A 19,811-nucleotide genomic window follows, 5' to 3' on the forward strand; every position below is an offset into this window, starting at 1 on the left:
CTCTTGCGGATGGCGGGCGGAAGTTACGGCGGAGACTAGCGGATCTTTCCCGCCTGGAACGAGGCCCGCTGCGATTGTTTATCGATAACGGAAGAATTTGAGGCCTGGAGCCGTCATTTCGGAAGGTCGGACCGGCATTCTCGGGACAAGCTCCGGAGAAGCATCTTGAGCCGGATGTCGCGACGAGCGCGTCACTCACGTGTCTGCCACCAGTGGACCTGTCATGTTATCTTATCTTGATGCCAATACGTAGTGAGTGAGATTAGATTGGTCACTTGCAGTCAATCAAGCATTTTGCCTACCCTCATACCTTTATTGTGTCATGAATTTTATATGACATTTTCCACAAAAAGCCACGACAATGGTATAAACAGTAGTTACATCATGTCAACACTTTCACTCTAATTGATTCTACTTAGATCTTGATTATCCCTAATGTTGCGATCATACTTGACTACGGCATCAATTATTTTCGATGAAAGACAAGGATTCTTTTCGCACGCGTCTCCCTTCATTAAACACCCAACAAAGCAAAAACGGTTGTAATGAAAAGACGACACACAATCCTGCAAAGCTCTCGACATATCATTACGTGATTTTAATGATTCACCCCGGATTTCGCAACAAAAGCACGGGGTGACAAAGTGGATAGCATCTAATATTGGGGTATTCGCACGCCATCGTTAGTTATGCAGTTCAACCAATGCGAGGTCGACTTGACCGAGAAACCGATGATACCGACGACACGAAACTAATTAATCAGATGCCCGATATAGTTTAGAGATGTAGGAATCCATAATTAAAACCAAGCGATGCGCGGTAAGTCAATTGTTATCGCACAAAGACGTACGAGCGTCAACAAGGCCCCATTCTCTTCATCCAATAGTCTCAAGACTTGATGGTGCCAGAACCTGCGACAATGCGCAAGGAAGATAGCGTCACGACTCTTCACCGTTGTCGGATCTCGTCGGCCTTGATGTGGTTTAACTGGTTGCTGTTGCATGTCGCAACAGATATGACAGATTGTGCCATCATATTTCCCCGAGGAACTGAAACTAGCAAGTACTATAAATCATAGCAGTTCAGGCATAGATTCCTTTGATCTGGACATCACAACTAAGCAACTCTTACAATCGGCTAGCCAGCATGTCGACTACCACTACTACAGAGACACAGGCACAACGCACTGTCCCGATCAGCCTTCAAGCAAACAAATATCCAGAGCCTTTAAAGGCTTCGGGGGCACTTGACAAGTTCAACTTTGAAGAGTCCACGCCCGTCATCGGACGTGAATACCCTACTGTCAACCTTGTTGACGATATTATCAATGCAAAGAATGCAGATGAACTGATCCGTGATCTTGCCATTACCAGTGAGTCACAGGCGCCGTAAATCCCACTGTCGTCCCTTGCCTAACTATATACTAGTTTCCGAAAGAGGAGTCGTCTTCTTCCGTGCCCAAGATAATCTCACGGATGACCTCCACAAGGAACTTGTCCACCGTCTTGGCCAACTCACCAACAAGCCGTCAGAATCAAGCCTTCACATTCACCCTCTTCTAAACGGCAGCAATGAGTTTGGTGTAGAAGACAATGAAATCAGCGTCATCTCATCCCAATCTCACTTCTTCCATGACAAAAAAGACAGAGATGACCGCAAGCAAGGCGCTGCCAGCTGGCACAGCGATATTCAGTTTGAGGAGTACCCAGCGGACTACACAAGTCTGCGCCTAACCACGCTTCCATCCGGTGGTGGTGATACGCTCTGGGCTTCGGGATACGAGCTATATGATCGATACAGCGATCCGTACCAAAAGTTCTTTGAAGGCTTGACTGCGACATTCTCGGGTGAAGGGTTTCTCAAGGCCCGGGATGCTCGTCCTGATCATTTCAAGATTTACGAGAAGCCGCGTGGTCATCCCGAGAATATCGGCGATGCGCTCCAGACTTCCCATCCCGTGGTCCGGACAAACCCTGTTACAGGCTGGAAGTCGCTCTTCGCAGTGGGCAACTTTCCCAAGCGTATCAACGAGTTGAGTGCTCGCGAGAGTAGAGAGCTACTCGAGTCTTTCTACAGACGAATTGAAGAGAATCACGACTTGCAGGTGCGCTTTAGATGGAGAAGCCCTAACGATATCGGTGAGTAATCAAACGTGACAAGTTTTGAAGCAAAAGCTGATTGTTGTGTAGCATTCTGGGATAATCGCAGCGCATTCCATAGCGCCACTAATGATTATGATGGTCTTGGTCCGCGAGAGGGTCATCGTGCTGTTGGTATTGGTGAGAAGCCTTACTTGGACCCTAACAGCCTTTCTAGAACCAAGGCGTTGAGGACGAAGGAATAATAAAAGATAGGATAGATATAATGATTATTCGATATATAGCATGTTTATAAAATAGTATACAGACGCCGAAATGGAATCAATGATTGATAAAAGTTCCTCCACGTTTATTAAACGGTCTGGTCTATGAATAGCACTCTAAGCGCTTGCTTGTGACCCCAGCCTTACGGGCCAGCCCCTCAATCATGATTGGTATTCCAATAGGCGACGTTAATGGTGGATCGAGTTCATCATACACAGACTCACCATCAGAGTCATAACCGTCAGGTCCATTTTCGCCCATATCCATTGCCGCTAGCGCGTGCATCTCAGCCACATCGTTACTATCGTAGATGCCTTCTCGATGATTAAGCTTTCCAAGCAGATTGAGGACACGTTCTCTCATAGCTTCATCCGGCGCCGCGAACGCCGCAAATGAAAGACCTGAGACAAGGCATCCGTCCAAGGAATATGTAGGCTGACCCATATCTATCAGAGGCGCCGCTACCAGTTCGGCAGTTTTCAAGAAAGGTAAAAAAGGTCGGTCTGTTGGATTTGTCCATTCTTCATCCTCGTAAGAATCCATATGCATCTGAAAATCAAGTTGACGAAGTCGAAGATTCTGGAACTGCCACATTTCTTCATCCGTCCAATGCAACATACCGTGCTGGGCTAGACCTTGTAAGCGCTCTTCCCATTGTTTGAGTATTTGCTGGAAGGCTTTATCATTCGCCTCGCCGTTTTCTCTGTGGGGGTTGTGGGGTGCGAAATCGTGAAGAAATCGCAGCTGGTGTAGTGCGTATGAAGCTTCATCGAGGGTTTCGAACGGGTCCGTGTCGTTGACGCTATGCTTTACATCTTTGGAACACCACTTCTGGATACCAGATAGAGTGGGATCTTTCATAAAGTCAGATGACTCAGGGGAAAGTTGAGAAAACATGGCAACTAGCTTCTTCGTCATGGTGGACTCCTCGTGTGTAGTAGGATCTTGAAGTGATTGCAGTATCATGTCACCAGCGGCAAGATGCTTTAGGAGTTCGTCATAACGACCAGTAAGTCCTTCGCAGGTCATGAAGAGCATACAACAGATCAAGATACAGTGTATGTCCCACTGCTTTGGAGATGACATGATAGGTAGGATAGACGATATGGCTTTGTTGTAGTGCTGTATGACGGGGCGTTGCAGATACTCAGGACGCCCAAAGCCAAGAGAATGGGACATGAATGCTCGATGGGAAGCACCCACTGCAATCATGCTATACCTGATAGCATCAAACTGATATGACATGGGAAGTGCATAACACAACCAAAAGTTCGTGGCGCTGGATGAAATTGAGAGTTGCTTGACGGTCCAGTGGAGGAAGTGTTGGAGGTATAATCTCTCGGGGTTTGTCAATATCGGCGTCTGATCGAAATGCTGCAAAGTTGGATTGACAATCGCGACAGCCTGTGATTGGGGCTCCTTCTTTTTCTTGGATCCTTTAGAAGCTCTGGGCTTTGGAGGAAGGTAACCGTCGCACTTCATCTTGTCGTCTTGACACCTTTGGCAAACAGGTTTTGCTTCGTCGCATTTTAAATGTCGGAATCTATCGAAGACGGTATGAGTCTTATAGGAAACTTGTTTCGCAGATTGTCTATACTTACTTGCTATAGAATATGGTGGTCAGTAAGTCTTTTTTACGAGAAATAAGACGACAACCTATCAAACTTACCAGGTGAGACATCCTTTTCTGCTTTTAGGTGCTGAAGCACGCTTGAATTTGCCTCCGACTCGAATCGCGAGAGGTTTATTGGCTGCCATTGTGGCGGTATACTCAGAGACTCAGTTGAACACGAGACTACCAATTGGAAATCAAGAATTGGGGCGGGACGGAGAGTAGAACGTTGATATAGCCAATTCTCCAGGGCTTGAGCCGTTCGTTTTAGCAGCCAATAAGCACAGATCTCTGTGAGTTTCAGTTCAATGTGGTAACAGAATCGTCTCTTGTTAGCCTTTTCAATTCCGCTATAGCAAAAAACACCAGTCAAATCGCGGAAATTGATCTCTTTAACCCCTGCCAAATGTACCGACACAGCCACGACAGCCTTGATACCGTCGGAGAGTGCGAGGAGTGGAGTATAGAGATAATTATGGAGAATGGCAGTTTAATACGAGAAAACCAATCACATCTCTGCACTATAGACGATATAGTAAATAGTGGACGACGTGGCTTCTCCTTGACTCGAGAAAAAATAATTGTTAGCGACAACTCTTGTGTCAGAGGTTTCATTAACTCCAAGGCCCAAGCACTCTTCGAAAAGCCAAGACCATATCTTTCGGCATTTAGAAGCCGGCCAAGTAAACCACATCACCATATTAATGCTCACTAGACTCCATTGTCCTGTACTGATCGAATAGTCTCACAGAACAGCTGCTTGGCGCCAAGATGGTTAACAAAAGCTGGAGCCATATGCTGACGACAACGTGTTCGAGAAGAATGGCCCATGCACAGAAGTTGAGTATATCTAGACCGAAAAATCTACACTCTGCACTTGTAGAATCACGCAGAAATCATCAACACAATGAGCGGAAATTATTATCATCAGCAGTCAGATTACCAAGGTGGTGGTTATCACCAGGGTGGCTATCCGGGTGGCCATCCCCAGGGTGATTACCAACAGAGACCAGTCGACTACCAACAACACAACTACCAAAACTATCAGTCTGGACCTCCTCAATACCAAGATCCTCACAGCCCTTATCCACCACAAGAGAGAGGGTTCCAACCTTCTCCAAGCCCGCACCCAAGCTACCATCAACAAGACTCTTCTCCCTATCAACAACCCCCTCAGAACTTCAACCCTCAAGGAGAAGCTTCATCTTACTATGCCATGTCAAACTCGCAGTATCAAGACCAGAGCCCGACAAATACCTGGACACCTCAAACCCAACCCGGAAGCCAGTTCGACGATCAAGGCCCCGATGAGACGGGCGAGCGAGGTCTTGCCGGTGCGTTAGCTGGAGGTACCGCTGGTGCATTCGGCGGCAACAAGTTTGGAGGAAGTAAAACCGCTGCGGTAGCCGGTGCTCTCATCGGTGCATTCCTGGGTCACAAGGGTCAGGAGTGGAGACGTGATCATAAAGAGGAGAAGGAAGAGAAAGAACGTGTAGAAGAGGAGGAGATGAAGAGGAAGCACACTGCCGAAATGGCGAGTTGGGATAACCGTTCTCGTTCGTCTTCTCGTCATCGTTCTCGCCGTGATCGTTCACGCTCTCGCTCTCGTTCTCGTTCACGATCATCTGACTACCATCGTCGTCGCCACAGTCGCTCACGATCGCGATCATCTGGTCACCATCACCACCACCATCGAAGTCGTTCAAGGTCAAGATCATCTAGCCGGCATCGATACTGCCACTAGGTGAAAGAAATTTCTTCTTAAGAAGACCATGAATGAGAATGTTCTGCGGTACCATAACTTGTTACTCAGGTAATGACTCTCTTGGGGATTGCACAGTTGCAAATTTATATAGAAACATCATTACATACCAACACCAAGCATTATAGTTAGCAACTCTGTTAACTTGGAGACTTAACCATGCCATGTTTCTCTCTTGGTGACATGTAGTAAGCTGCACACAAGGACACAAAGAGATATCTAGAAATCCTCTCCCTGGGCTAGGAAGCACATCTTTATACTAGATTTAGGGGCTGGGAAAGACCCGTGTAGATCTTTTCGGATCCACTAAGTATATCTTTAGTGCCGGCAGTGACCCGATGAAATATGCCAGAAGCTCACTTCAATTATAATAAGTTCCGGGACAGATCCGAAAAGTCAGAGTGTCACATATGCATATCATACCAAGAGCATGCCCTGGTTTACTGCCAATAGAGATATGTATGTTAGCCTTCACAATATATTACATGGTTTATTTATAGCCACTGTGTAAGATACCAACTATTTGCAGAGTTGCTTGTATGTACCCACACTGCCATTATGTTAAGTCGTAAAGCGAATGGCGAAAATGTCAACTGAGTACGACTCACCTCGTCATGGGACTCGTGTATTCTTTTTGGGTCTAGAAGGAATAGAATCTGAATTATGTAGTGCTCAAGGACATTATCAAGTTTAAGTCCATTCAATTATTATTGAATCGATAACGACTTACTCGCATTGTAAAATAGTTTCTTTACTTCCGAAGCTCTAGTCTAAATTGAACATATTCACAATCATGGATAAAAACAGGTCATATAAAAGAGTTGTATTTGCAAACTAGACTACTTGGAGTCATGTGGTATCTAAAGAAATCATGGCTACGAAACCGCAGCTTGTAAAGATCCGTTACATCATAAATGGTATGCAATGCAAAAGTCTATAATGCAAAAAGTCCAGACATGCTGGACACACAAGAAAGGTTGAATCTTTTTTTGAGTTGCTTAAACAACAACACCGTTCTCACGCTCAGAGGCCTCGGCCTTCTCGTCGTCACTACCGAAGCCGTACTCACGGGCCTTGTCGGCAACCTCGTGGTCAGCCATGCGAGGCAGCTGCTTGGCAGCGGTGACATAGCTAATCTTCTCAGTGTAACCCTTGGCGAAGATAAGGTCAATCTCCTCGAGAGAGCGACCGGAAGTCTCAGGGTAGAAGAAGTAGATGATGGGGAAGAAGATGGCGTTCATGGCGGCGAAGAAGGCGTAGGTGCCCCAACCATTGGTACCAGTTCCGTGAATCATGACGGGGGTGATCATGACAATGAAGAAGTTCCAGAGCCAGTTGGAAACGGTGGAGGTAGCGTTGGCCTTCGCGCGGGTCTTGAGGGGGTTGATCTCAGCGGGGTACAACCAGGGGAGAGGCAGCCATGTAGCACCGAAGAAAGCGATGTAAGTGAAGAGACCGACAGCAGCACCCTTGGAGGCAGCAGCAGTACCGGGGATCAAAGCGCCGAAGGAAAGGACCATAGACAGACACTGGCCGACGGTACCGATGAGGAAGAGCTTGCGGCGACCGATACGCTCGACAGCGAACCAAGAGGTAGTGGCAAAGATGGAGTAGATGATCATGTTGACACCGCCGAGGAGGAGAGCCATGTTGTGGTCGGTACCAATAGACTTCTGGAAGAGAATTGGGAAGTAGTAGATGACAGCGTTGCAACCGGAAAGCTGCTGCATCATCTGAGACGAGGCACCGAGAATGAGACGTCGGAAGTGCTGAGTCTTTCCACCAGTGAAGAGAGCAGAGAAGGGAGTCTTGCCACCCTTGTTACCAGTAGCAGCAATAGCCTTCTCAATAGTCTCAATCTGAGCGACAACCTCGGGGGAGTTGCGGGGAGAACCGTTAAGACCAGCAAGGATAGTCTCGGCCTCCTCACGACGACCATGTGTGAGGAGCCATCGAGGAGACTCGGGAAGCTTGATCATCATGACGAGCACGATGGTAGCAAAGACACACTGGAAAGCGATAGGGAATCGCCAGACGAAGGCATGAGGACCATAGGTACAGCCATAGTCGATCCAGTAAGCGATCAACGTTCCGATAGCGACGTTACCACCCTCAATGCAGATGAGCTTTCCACGGTTGTGAGACTCACTGCACTCAGCCTGGTAGGTAGGGATGGTAGATGTGTTGATACCGTTTCCAATGCCAGTGATTGCTCTGCCGATGATGAATTGGGCTGTGGCACCGCCGCCAGGAGGAACAGCGGCGATCTGAACAACGACACCGATAATCATGACAATAGCACCGAGGAAGATGGAGTTACGACGACCGAGACGGTCACCAAAGTTGAGAATGAAGAGAGCACCGAGGAAGCAACCGACAGCGTAGATGGAGACGACGAAACCTTCGTATGTCTCGTCGAGCACCTGGGGGAAGTCTTCTGTGAAAGCGGGAGCGGAGATGATACCGGACATGACACCTTGATCTGCATGAAACATTCAACGGTCAGCACGTTAGACTCATAGATTAGGTTTTCCCTGATAGGTGGGACACGGGAACGTTGGAAACTTACCATAACCGAAAAGAAGAAAGTCAGTGGTTGCGACAATGGTAATGAGTCTTTGCAGACCCTTACCAGTCTTGCCCCAGTAGTGAGGGATACCCTCTTCGTTGTCGACGTGAACCATATTGAACAACCTTTATAGTGGTTCTGTTTTTTATGGTTTTTTATGGACTGAATGGTCTGGACTGAAGAGAAGAAGACGGACTCTAGAGCGGGAGATTTACATTTCTTATAAGCTCGAGGAGTCTCTGGAGAATGACGCCAAGCAAAACTTCTGGAGTCGTGCGTGGATACGGGGGGCGTCCCACAGAATGAGAGACCCGATGTTTTTGGGACTCTCCATGTACGTATGTCACAGCACAGTGGAACCGATAAGACAAAGGTATACCAGGGTTAATGACTCGGGAAACTTGGAAACTGTTGGTACTGTTTTGCTGTCTGGGTCCCTGGAGCAGAGATTTCAGATAACCTTAGATAAAGTAGATCGCCACGGACTTGGAGAGTGAAGAATTTTAGACAGTCGAACCAATAGCAAGAAATAACGTCACTTTGGAAAAGAGAACGAACGCTAATTCAGGGGACCCGCATGACGTACTGTAGCAGCACTGTCTACTAAGTGATTACTAGACTAGACAAAGTTGAAGTCTCGGGTCGTCTAACCCAACAAGCACTGTATCACGATAATCCAACCAGAGACTAACTAATAACTCACTGTGTAAAAATTTTAAACTGGGTATAAATGACGTCTCATTTAGAGTTGGTTAAAAAGAGGTACCCGGGGTTGGCGGACTTGTATACGTCATAGTCTCCGCGATCTTCGAAAATCTCCTAAAAGAGTACAAGACCCTTGAATCAAGATGCCCCATTTCCTCGATTATTTATCCTTGTCTGTTCACGATTATTGCATGACTAGAGAGTTTGCTAAACAGTTGGAGACTGACGCCTTGGCCTGCGGTTCCCTTTTTTTCACCGTTTGTCTTGGAGATATATCAGAAATATCTGTTGAGATGCGGTTGGGTTATCAGAGTGATCGTCAGGATCGACATCACTGCATACACCTGATAATGTAGGTATTGTAGAGATAAGAATACAACACAACATTCATACTATCATTCCTTACAATTACCAGAAACAGAAAAGAAAGAAAAAAACAATTTGTAATTTGTCGGTTAAAACCCGAGAATACCCATTCAATTACTCCAAGTTTTCTTTATTCTTTTTCCCCTCATTGATCCCTCGCCGAGAAATAATTGGGGAATAATGCCGAGGTGCGGACGAGGAATTATGGAGAGCCGCAGGGTTTTGGTTAAGATTTTGACTAAAATCTTGCGTCCAACGTCATAGCATCATCCGCTGCAATCTCGGACCTTTGTTTTGGGAGACACCCGTTCAGGGAATCCCGTGGGTCTTTTGAACTGTCTTTTACGGGTCCTCTTTTGTTTAATCCGGAGGTAAGCGTGGCAATTGGGAGTCAAAATGGTATCGGGTAGGTTGATGAGTTTTGAAGTTTGAACCAAGATCAAGGCAATAATTTGCCATCAATGGACTGTATCTTTTCTCGGGAATAATGGTGTAAAATTCTGCAAGTAAGCATTGTAACGATGTTATCGTCAATACTGTGCTTGTTCCGTCGTGTGATTCAACTGCTCAACACGCATCTGCCCTTGTCCTGTGGGACAGATCATGAGAGACATATCATCAAGACCCTCCAAATAACATAGTGCCATTTTCCCATGGGGTCGAGGTATTTCCCCATATCAAATCCTCAATGGTTTCAGAAACCCACGAGGATTTCCAACAATTAAAGTGAAATTAACCTCTACAATAAGCAACGCTGATCTTGTTGCCATCGTCAAGTGTCACCGGCAACACATCAATGGAGGAGACTCGGAAATACTAATTGGGTAATCCGGTGGATTCCTTGGCGGACTTTGTCTTTTTCGATCATCATTATTCCCCAGTCTTTATTACCCTCTGACGAAAATGAAAAAGTGGCCTCTAAAGGACGTATTTCCGTTTGTTGTTCTCCATGTGCTTAGCGAGACCTTTAGACCCGCTGTAAGAGCACCATATAATCAGTGCTTTTAGTGGGTTATTCCCTATGAGCGGACCTGGAGTCCCGCATTCAACTTTGTCACCTTATTGTGACGACAGTATCAGATGTGGCTGTAAATGCAGGGTCTTTTTACAGTACACTCAATGAATCTGGGGTATCAGACTTACAATCAACACAAAGAATACTCTTGATGCTTCATTGTTAAAGCTATCATCCATCACCTTTCAACTCTGACACGGCTTGCACCACTCACTAGTCAGGGGTGTCGAGGCAACCGTCTTGGCTTTTACCCTCATGATACTCCATTCTATCTTGGCAGACAGAGATGCCGAAACTTACAACCATTTCTACTCATGCGCGTCAGCCATATCATTCCGAAATGACTGGTTTATCTGAAGTTACAAGATCGATATCTGTCCTTCCTCATCAGGAAATGTCTCCAAGTTGCTGCATCCCTATCAAAGGTTCTTTTTAAGCTTAACGTTAGAACTGATCTTTGCCTCAACTGGGCCGCTTCACTTGATCGTCTCCCTGCACTTACAGGCGCTAGTATAATTCTCGGGGAGCCACCTCGGTAGAGCATTGATACGGGTATCCGTTCTATAGCAACATGTGTGTGCGTATAAAACAAAACAGACCGGAAATGAATGCGGTGTAGGATCAAGATAATACATAGATTGTCTTCACCACTTGCATCTTGGCGTTGGCTCCAACCTCCAGCCAAGCCAACATTATCCTTCCCCATCCCACACTCGCCCCACAGCTACTCTTCATCGGCTGCAGATGGTTGTTATGTCTCTGCTTACTCTCGACGATAACGAAACATATTACTTGCCACGAGTAATGGCAACGACGCTCTCTTGGCCTAAATTGAAGGACTTCGGGATCCTTTTTTTGATATGTTCTCGCCAAGACGGGAAGTTCTTCGTCGTCGCCTCCGCGGACCTCAAGATCGACGATATTGGCTGAGAGCACGCGCTTTGTTTCGGAAGTCTTTATTTGGCACTGGTCCGAGCAGCACCATACCCTTGTCAGGACATGGACTCTAGAGGATTACGACGATCCCAATCACGAGGTTGAGTCTGAGGCCAAACTATGCATGTTGCGACAACGAAGTTTATCTCCTTCAGCAAACCCGTCGTCTGGCAGGCTCTGACGACCTTATTGACACGAACTTTCTCAAAGACGGAGACACGTATTATTCGGTTAATTGAGGACTTCAACCTTTCCTGGACAATGCTAATGTACTCTACATCGTACGCGCACAACTTCTATTTGTTTGCCGCTGAGCGAGATTGCTAGACGAAGGTATATTCCTCCCAAGACAGCTAACATTGCAAAGATAGATCGAAAAGTCTTAGACAGTTTTAACCTACCTACAAGCCGCCTTGGGTGCTACAGCCAATTGACCAGGAACAGATTATGCTTTTCATTAATATCGTTTCTATCAATTGCCAAATTCCAAGCGATACCTTTCGAAACTCGTCCATTCTCCAATCATTGACTCGCCGAATTCCTTGCGAAAGCTTATTCAGCCAAGCTGAGTTGGGGTAATTGATGCTTGCCTGCTTGGCCATGAGCTACAGTAGCTCCCGCACCGCCCAGGAAAATAGTGCTATTCAACGGCAGAGCTCTGCCAAGTCGATTTCCAAGACGGCTTCTCTTTACTGGTCTTGCTTGGCAGCCCAAACAATGGCCCGGCTAATTGTTTCCATATACCACGAATTGCGATATGCTTCATCAAAATGACCAAGCGCTGTGTAATAAACTCTTCCCCTTCCAACAGCTTGAGTCCACGATAGCGGAAAACTCTGCCTCTCATCGTTTTCGATGGTCGTCTGGTGCACAGAGAGAAGAATTTCGCGGTTTTTGTCGGGGACGCGAGGGTGAGATTTGAAAGTGTACACTTCATCAAACCATGGGAATTGGTTTGCTGAAAGTAAATTTGTACTGAATGGACACGTTTGAGCCGAGTCGGGTGCGGCGTCCGTCCCAGGAAGGGTGTCGCATTTATTAATGAAATGACCAGTACTCTCAACCTCGAGAGTTATCCATTCCGGCGGCGGATGTCCATTGAAGACTTGTCCAAGAATATTGGAATATTTGGTACAAGAGGACATACCGCTTGTCGCAGCGTGAATACCAACAACACCACCGCCATTGTGAACAAACTCGGTCAGAGAGTTGACTTCTTCTTCACTTAGATATTCACCCGTGTTATGACCGAGAGCAATAACATCATAGTTGAAGAGTGAGAATAGCTCGGTTGTGTCTTCGGTGGCTGTCACAGTGAATGAAAGTTCTTTCAAGGCGGAGACAGTGCTGGGGATGCAATCATGTCGGTAACCCCGCGTTTTGGTGACTAGCAAAACTTTAATTGAAGATGAACTTGTCATTTTGTTTGTATCTTTGTAGATCTGCCATGCGTTGCAGTCGGATGTAAAATGCTGGGGCAAGAAATCGGAGATCTACTTCTTCTTGACTCGTAGTTGTATGAGTCGAGATGACGCTGTTAAAGTACCTATTCCGTCATTAATTATTCCCTTGACCCGGACAAACTCGTCCTCCGATCGCCACTCAATATGGCCAACATCACCATAAGCCCGACACGAACAATCATATAGGCTAATTACATTAAGCGGAAAAGATATCCATGACCTGCAAAAGTTCTTCCCATCGTCCGTCCGTCTCGATCCCAATCGTCCCTTGTGGCTGCATCACTTTATACTCTGTAGCTTCTGAAGTGCCGTAATCGTGTCCATCCTCGTCATTGACAAACGCTCGTAGATCACTGATCCACTCATCCATGAGTTGCCTTTCTTCTGGTGTTGGGCTGTGAGTGATGGAGTAACTGTATTGTTAACAGTGATATTCCCCGACTTTGACGAGATTATGCGAAAACTTACTTCCAGATGGGACGGTCCATCGCATGGCTCACACCGAACGATACTGGCGCGACATTGTTGTTTATAAACGACAACCGGTACGCGATGAGATACCTCCAGACGTTCTTTATGTCCACGCCATTCCGCACAAGATTGTCCACTAGATATCGTGATGGTGCTCTGACCTGACCGTCAGCGACGATACGTCCAAAGATCTTCTGCCAAGCCTCCTTTTCTTTAGTTTGGGGCAGTGCGTAATGCTTAAGAAGACGATCTGTGACGTGTGGGGGATAATAGTTTGATATTTGCAGACGCAACGAAGCAACATTGGGGTCTGGGGGGTTCGTAACAGCGTAGAGCGTGTCCTCGTCGAGAACCTCGCCTATCAATAACTTCAGACCGCGTTTCTTGAATTCGCATGCAAACGAACCGTCGCGGTAATAGCCAAAGATTCCAGAGTGAATAAAGAGATCGTCTGTAACTGGACGGAACGTATGGTTCTTCAACTCCATGATGGCTGAAGAGAGATCATCCGAGCTGATGTTTCGCAAACGATCCAGCTTCTCTGACCCTTTCAGATCTTTGGGTATGTCGAAGTACTCGCAGAGCTCATCAAACTGCTCCTCGCAGTCTTGGACGCTCTTGGGTTGTGTTGGGATGGCATTCGAGTACATGATCATCCGCGTGAAGCGGCTTTGAGAATCTTCGCCTCGGAAGTCATAAAGAGTCTGAGCGAGGACTGAGTAGGCTCCTGCACTTCGACCAGCTAGGATGATATTTTCTGGGTCACCTCCAAAAGCCGAGATGTTGTCGTACACCCAATCCATGGCAAGGCGCTGGTCCCAGAGACCGTAGTTTCCCACAGCTTCACCTCTCGATTCCTCAAGAAGGGCTTCGCCAGCAAGGAAGCCAAAGACATTTAGTCTGTATCCCACAGCTACAAAAATAGCTTGCAGCTTGCCAGTCGAAATAAGCTCAGTGGGATCCATGCTTTCTTCCTGACTAGGATCGCCAACCTGGAACCAACCACCATGGAACCAGACCATGACGGGCCATTTGGGACTAAGAACGTCTGGGTCAGGCACAGGTGTCCAGATGTTGAGTCTTAGACAATCCTCGCTGTAGGCGTGCTTGGGGATGTGCTCGCTGACATTTTTGGAGTAATTCGCCTGAGGACAAACTGGTCCAAATTGTGTCGCGTCAAAAGGAGCACTATAGACGTGGTTTTTGGGAAAAGGCTGTGGTTTGCGCCATCGAAGTTTTTCTATTGGTGGTTGGGCGTAAGGAACACCAGCAAATCTGCGAGACTTGGAATCGAACTGAAGACCTTTGAGAGAACCAGCGTTCTCAGGAAGATTGACCTTGCATCCAGAGGCGGTGTATGAGATGTGATTGCCCATGGTGATGGTAAAATTAACAAGAAGTGAACAGGAGAAAGATAAGAAGAAGAGACAATTCAACAAAAGTGAAGCGGGATATCAGGGAATTGTTGTTTATGCCCTCCTATCTCGTCGTATCTTTAGCTTCGATAGTTCTATCTAGCTGATTGGTCAGTTTAATCGACAAGCTCCTAGCTCGAGACGCAAGGAGGCGAGATCGGCCCCAAGTCTTACCTGCCGAGGACCCGGAATCTGGGGCAGCAATCCATCGATTAAATTGAGCCTCGATCGTTCGAGTCTCTGAGAGTCCATATCGCCAATCAATGGAATGCATCACAAATGACCAGCCGAAAAAGCGTCGTCGAGTAGAGCGGGGGAGGTCAAAGAATGGTGAGTCTAGTTTGAACCCCTGCAAAGGCTCTCACTGACGCGTCTAGGTTGTCTAACGTGCTTGTCCAAAAAGGTCAAATGCGATGAAAAACGTCCCCAGTGCGCAAGATGTGTGCGACTGGGCCTAGGTTGCGAATGGGCGGCCCAACACTTACCTTTGGCATCAAGAAGACGAGGCTTTGGGCCCATCAAGGAACGATCGAGTTGGACACCTAAGGCTATTACTCCAAAGGCGTCCAGTAGTGAGGTTGATCTATCGTCTGGAACTGATACTGTGGCAGACCAAGAGTCACCACAAGAGCTAGCCTTGACAGATACACCAAATCATGTCCTACGCCTAACGGACAGCATGAATGCACACACGACATTTGCTCTGCCGGATACAGACGTGGGAGGTGTACCAGCCATTCAGAACCTTCCCGATTTACTATCAGAAGATATCGATTCACTCACTTTGCCTGAGTTTGATGAAGAGATTTCATTCGATACTGCTCAGCTCATCCTCTTCCCAGCTCCATCCTTTAACCTTCTCTCCATATTCCCGTCATTCTCCTTCACAAACCCAGCCGAGCCATCACCATCCATAGGTAGCGACGACGTACAAGCTATGACATTTCACTCCACCGTCCTTGCGCCCATGAAATCCACTCGCAAAGCAGCATTATCCTCACACTCCATCTTTCTCAACTTTGCTGTCCAAAATCCCATGGCGTTGCATTTTCTTCTCGCCTTTTCGCATAGTGAATTGGCCATCCACCACGGCTTCAGCGACAAGCCACCTCTCGAGTCGCATCTTCACTTTCAACACGGATCGCAGCTGCTCAACCAGGCGTTAGTGGACTTGACACCGACTGACCATATCGCCATGATGCTTTCATTCTTGTATCTGTACATGTTCTGGATGAGAAGAGATCCATTTGACGTTTCGAAACTACGCGAGTTGAGTAGCTCCATTCTGGCTTATGTCACGACCTTCTCACTCGATGAGATGTGCGCCAGTTCCACAAACAGCGGTGGCACGTCAGAACCTGTGACGTTATCGCGAATATTGACGTACATCTACGACAGAGACGTGTTTTGTGGCTTCTTTGGCTGTGGAGAGAAGTTCGCGGGCTACGTTACCGAAAAGCATGACACGAGACAACGGATATGGCAGTTGTCGCGAATGCCAATCTTATCAGAGGAACAGACGGGGACATGGTTTAGACCAGAGCAACTGCCTGAGACGAGCCAGAGAAAAATAGTGGATGTTTATTTTAGTTTGATTACTGTTCAGTATGAGATCAATCAGTATAGCCAAAGTCGTGGTCCAGAATCATCGGGTAAAAAGTTGGAGATAAAGAGAAAACTGGATAAGATAAGAGAGGTAAGTAACTGTGACGACTTTACAGATGGGAGTGCTAACAATCCATAGGAGCACGGCTTTCTCTTCACGATATCTAAACAATGTACGGGGCAATCTACAAAACCACCTTTGATGGCCCCTGTAACAGCCACTATCTTCTACGCCCTCCAGATTTATCTCTATCGCAGTCGCAATAATGTGTTTGGACAAACGCCAATACCACAAGATATGGACACAGCTCTGAAGGAGTTGGTGGCTGCAGCATACCAGACTATTGCTACTGGACCAGTGCAGTTACTCGAGAGGTTTCAATGGGCGCTCCTGATTGCAGGGATAGAAACACACGATCCCGTGCACAGAGATTGGATTTCGGCGAATATTTCAGACCCCGTTATCAAGAGCGTCTTCAATCTTGTATTGTCGGCTAAGGGACGGTCGGATGAGGGCGTCTCAATGGAGGCGATTCGAGACTTGGTTAGTAGGAGATCGATGGGTGCTATGCGAGATAGAGCATAATTCAAGGTGGTTATCGATATGTTATTCAATAATTATAACTAGGTTCAGCCACTTTGCATAGCTGCAGGCGAAATGAGTCGGGTTGCTCATGTGCTCTTATCTCGTCGATTAAACTGACCAATCAAAGACTTGGCCTCCCTGGATCCAGAAATCCGGGGTAATGACCCCGTATCTAGACCAGGTGGTGATAAAAGCCCCAAGCTTGAGACTAACTTAGCGGGTGCAACGATAAGAAATGAATATAACTGGGCCTTAAGACCCCGTCAACAACTCGAAACTTTGTTCATCACATCTTCATACACTTTGAACACAACACATCATGATGGACAAGGTGCATCAAGACGCAAAGGAGCCCTCGCCTTCTTGCGAGATGGACGACCGAAATGACGGGACTGTTGATACCTTGTCTCTAGAAGATGAGAAGAAACTTGTTCGCAAGATTGATCTTCGGTATGTATCTTTGGCAGTAGAGAGATTTCGGCTAGCTGACCAGAGACCAGTCTTATGCCATTGCTCATTATCAGTTATGGTTTGCAGTACCTGGACAGTGAGTCTAGGAATCCAATTTCATGACTGTCACTAACAAGCAACAGAGACCAGTCTGGCGTACAGTGCTATTCTTGGACTTAGAGAGGACCTAGTAATTTGAGCCATTGCATTTGTAATAACGTCAGATATTAACGTACAAATCAGGAACTCGTTGGCCAACAATTCAGCTGGGCTTCCAGTGTCTTCTACATCGGCTACCTCGTCGCCTCATACCCCATCTCGCTCGGCTTCGTCAAGTTCCCTCTTGGCAAATATCTCAGCGTTTTAATGTACGTCGTTTCAAAACACAGCGTGTGTGTACTACACTAATCTCAAGCCCATAGGTTCATCTGGGGTATCGTCCTCACCCTTCACTCGGTCGCACACAATTTCGCCAGTCTTATGGTCCTTCGGTTCTTCCTCGGTGTCTTTGAGAGCGCCATCAGTCCCGGTTTCTCGCTCATCACCGGCATGTGGTACACTCCCAACGAGCACGTTTCTCGCCACTCGTTCTGGTTCGCTGGTAATGCCTCGGCTAGCATGGTGGGCGCCATGATTGCCTATGGTATTTTGGGGTACACTGGACCGATCTCTCAGTGGAAGGTGAGTTTAAAAGTTTCCGTAGACATGTTTAGTTTACTGACAAGCTTAGATGCTCTTCCTCATCTTTGGTCTCATTACGATCGCATGGTCTATCTTCACATTCTTCATGCTGCCCGACTCTCCCTCGACTGCCAAGTTCCTGACTACTTCTGAAAGGGAATTCGCTTCTCTCCGACCCAAGAAGTTCCAGCGCACAACACAGACCAAGAAGTGGGATCGCAGTCAATTTATTGAGACTATGAAGGACATCAAGTCTTGGTGGTTCTTCATCTTTTCTTTCGTCATCTGTGTTCCCAATGGAGGAACTACCAGCGTGTGTTTATCCTTATGCACCTCTTATATAGTAACTGACAACTTTGGCCACAGTTCAGCACAATTGTTATCAAGAGCTTCGGTTACGATGAGCACCAGACTATTCTAATGGGCCTTCCCGCATCCGCCTTCCAACTCACCACTGTCATCTTGGTAGCCGTCTTTACCACCTATGTCCGCAAGTCGCGCCACATCGCCCTTGTTTTGACTTACATCATGGCCATCGCTGGTATCCTCATGATCAAGCTGCTTCCCAACGCCGAGAAACTCGCCCGCCTGGCAGGTTTCTGGCTTATCATGGCTGTCGCCCCAGCATTCCCACTCATGCTCTCACTCTCGGCTAGTAACATTGCCGGCTTTACCAAGAAGTCTACTGTCATGGCCATGATCTTCCTTGGCTACTGTGCAGGAAACTTGTCCGGGCCTCAGTTCTTTATTAGCACCGAAGCGCCCAACTATCATGTGAGTGTACTCGACTTGAGAGTGGCATGTGCATAGCTAATCTTTATAGACTGCGTATACAACCATTCTGGCATGCTTTGCAATTACAATTGCACTTGTTGTTGGAATGTACTTGTACTTGAACTGGGAGAATCGTCGTCGAGACCAGGAGCAGGGAGTGAAGAGGGATCCAGAGGAGTCTCGACGCGTGGATCTTAGCGCTGATGGCACGCTTCTTCAAGTGGATGAGACTGATAAAGAGAATAGGAACTTCAGATACATTTTGTAAGCTGATTGAGATGTACAAAATAGCAAGATTTAGGGCTTTTGAATATGTATAGCACGTTAGGAAGCCGTCGAATGTATCAAGCACATAAGAGTCGACTTTCTACAATATGTCTTTTCTACCAAGAATGAGTACATGAAACTAATGAAATTGTTATGATCCGCCCCACCAGTGACTCATCGTTATTGCTTTGGCTCTTTAAAATAGACATTTGGTTTTGAGTAAAGGTTTTCCCGAGATTCTGGGTCTACGTGCCTTGTTACCCGCTTTCGCAGTCTTCTAGGACATCGTTACTGACATTAATGAGAAACAGAACTGCTTGCATGACTCTTGCAATGGGTTGCATTTGCATTTGAAACGAACGCCTGCTCCAGAAGCAGGCCTGTCACCTTTGGGCCCGACCTAGGAAGACAGGGCCAGCGATAGATCCGAACCGTCATTGTTTAGAACCATCGATATACATTGCCGCCGACATTATTCAAGTAGAAATCCGCTTGACGTCATATGTGCATGAAGCGTTCAAAACGTTTCTAACGACGTTGATCGTTGCAAGCTGGCTTGTCTATCACTGATATAATGTGATGTCGCCAAGGCGGTAACTAGCCAAGCGACCAGCTGATCTCTTTGCCGTCGTGGCGCTATTATTTGTTCCTGCTCTTCGTACCTGACTCTAGATGCCGCTAACTTTCAGTATAATAGCAGGCTTCCCGGCTCAATGAAGGACACTGGAATCTATACATGGGGGATATTCTTCGGGTCTCCAAAGGTGAACG

The 19,811-nt window shown here is 46.9% G+C and overlaps 7 protein-coding genes across 7 annotated transcripts; 4 read left to right on the forward strand and 3 right to left on the reverse strand.

Moving 5' to 3' along the window:
- Nucleotides 1-865: 865 nt before the first annotated feature.
- Nucleotides 866-2,430, forward strand: EDB82DRAFT_245953 (uncharacterized protein). Its single transcript, XM_025727677.2, has 3 exons — nt 866-1,372; nt 1,428-2,138; nt 2,190-2,430. The coding sequence occupies exons 1-3, from the start codon at nt 1,147-1,149 to the stop codon at nt 2,342-2,344; spliced, it is 1,092 nt and encodes a 363-aa protein (XP_025582120.2). The 5' UTR covers nt 866-1,146; the 3' UTR covers nt 2,345-2,430.
- Nucleotides 2,431-2,443: 13 nt separating this feature from the next.
- On the reverse strand, nt 2,444-4,409 carry EDB82DRAFT_558633 (uncharacterized protein). Its single transcript, XM_065609709.1, has 3 exons — nt 4,033-4,409; nt 3,965-3,967; nt 2,444-3,906 (listed from the first exon to the last, which is right to left on the reverse strand). The coding sequence occupies exons 1-3, from the start codon at nt 4,119-4,121 to the stop codon at nt 2,466-2,468; spliced, it is 1,533 nt and encodes a 510-aa protein (XP_065464006.1). The 5' UTR covers nt 4,122-4,409; the 3' UTR covers nt 2,444-2,465.
- A 160-nt stretch (nt 4,410-4,569) lies between these two features.
- EDB82DRAFT_506958 (uncharacterized protein) lies at nt 4,570-5,888 on the forward strand. Its single transcript, XM_025727680.2, has one exon. The coding sequence runs from the start codon at nt 4,883-4,885 to the stop codon at nt 5,717-5,719; it is 837 nt and encodes a 278-aa protein (XP_025582122.2). The 5' UTR covers nt 4,570-4,882; the 3' UTR covers nt 5,720-5,888.
- A 669-nt stretch (nt 5,889-6,557) lies between these two features.
- Nucleotides 6,558-8,784, reverse strand: EDB82DRAFT_558637 (general substrate transporter). Its single transcript, XM_025727681.2, has 2 exons — nt 8,307-8,784; nt 6,558-8,219 (listed from the first exon to the last, which is right to left on the reverse strand). Exons 1-2 carry the CDS (start codon nt 8,419-8,421, stop codon nt 6,736-6,738), a joined length of 1,599 nt encoding a protein of 532 aa, XP_025582123.1. The 5' UTR covers nt 8,422-8,784; the 3' UTR covers nt 6,558-6,735.
- A 3,233-nt stretch (nt 8,785-12,017) lies between these two features.
- On the reverse strand, nt 12,018-14,638 carry EDB82DRAFT_430659 (Alpha/Beta hydrolase protein; the record flags this gene model as incomplete). Its single annotated transcript, XM_065607692.1, has 3 exons — nt 12,018-12,800; nt 13,012-13,204; nt 13,260-14,638. 3 exons carry the CDS (start codon nt 14,636-14,638, stop codon nt 12,018-12,020), a joined length of 2,355 nt encoding a protein of 784 aa, XP_065464007.1.
- Nucleotides 14,639-14,861: 223 nt separating this feature from the next.
- EDB82DRAFT_245980 (uncharacterized protein) lies at nt 14,862-16,939 on the forward strand. Its single transcript, XM_025727684.2, has 3 exons — nt 14,862-15,007; nt 15,055-16,373; nt 16,422-16,939. The coding sequence occupies exons 1-3, from the start codon at nt 14,941-14,943 to the stop codon at nt 16,866-16,868; spliced, it is 1,833 nt and encodes a 610-aa protein (XP_025582126.2). The 5' UTR covers nt 14,862-14,940; the 3' UTR covers nt 16,869-16,939.
- Nucleotides 16,940-17,094: 155 nt separating this feature from the next.
- EDB82DRAFT_464458 (major facilitator superfamily domain-containing protein) lies at nt 17,095-19,109 on the forward strand. The gene is made up of 8 exons (XM_025727685.2): nt 17,095-17,318; nt 17,369-17,415; nt 17,462-17,508; nt 17,562-17,686; nt 17,741-17,999; nt 18,049-18,312; nt 18,366-18,773; nt 18,823-19,109. The coding sequence occupies exons 1-8, from the start codon at nt 17,188-17,190 to the stop codon at nt 19,039-19,041; spliced, it is 1,500 nt and encodes a 499-aa protein (XP_025582127.2). The 5' UTR covers nt 17,095-17,187; the 3' UTR covers nt 19,042-19,109.
- Nucleotides 19,110-19,811: the final 702 nt, after the last annotated feature.

This window comes from Fusarium venenatum (genome assembly GCF_020744135.1).
Source record: "Fusarium venenatum strain MPI-CAGE-CH-0201 chromosome Unknown EDB82scaffold_3, whole genome shotgun sequence".
NCBI classification, from domain to species: Eukaryota; Fungi; Ascomycota; class Sordariomycetes; order Hypocreales; family Nectriaceae; genus Fusarium; species Fusarium venenatum.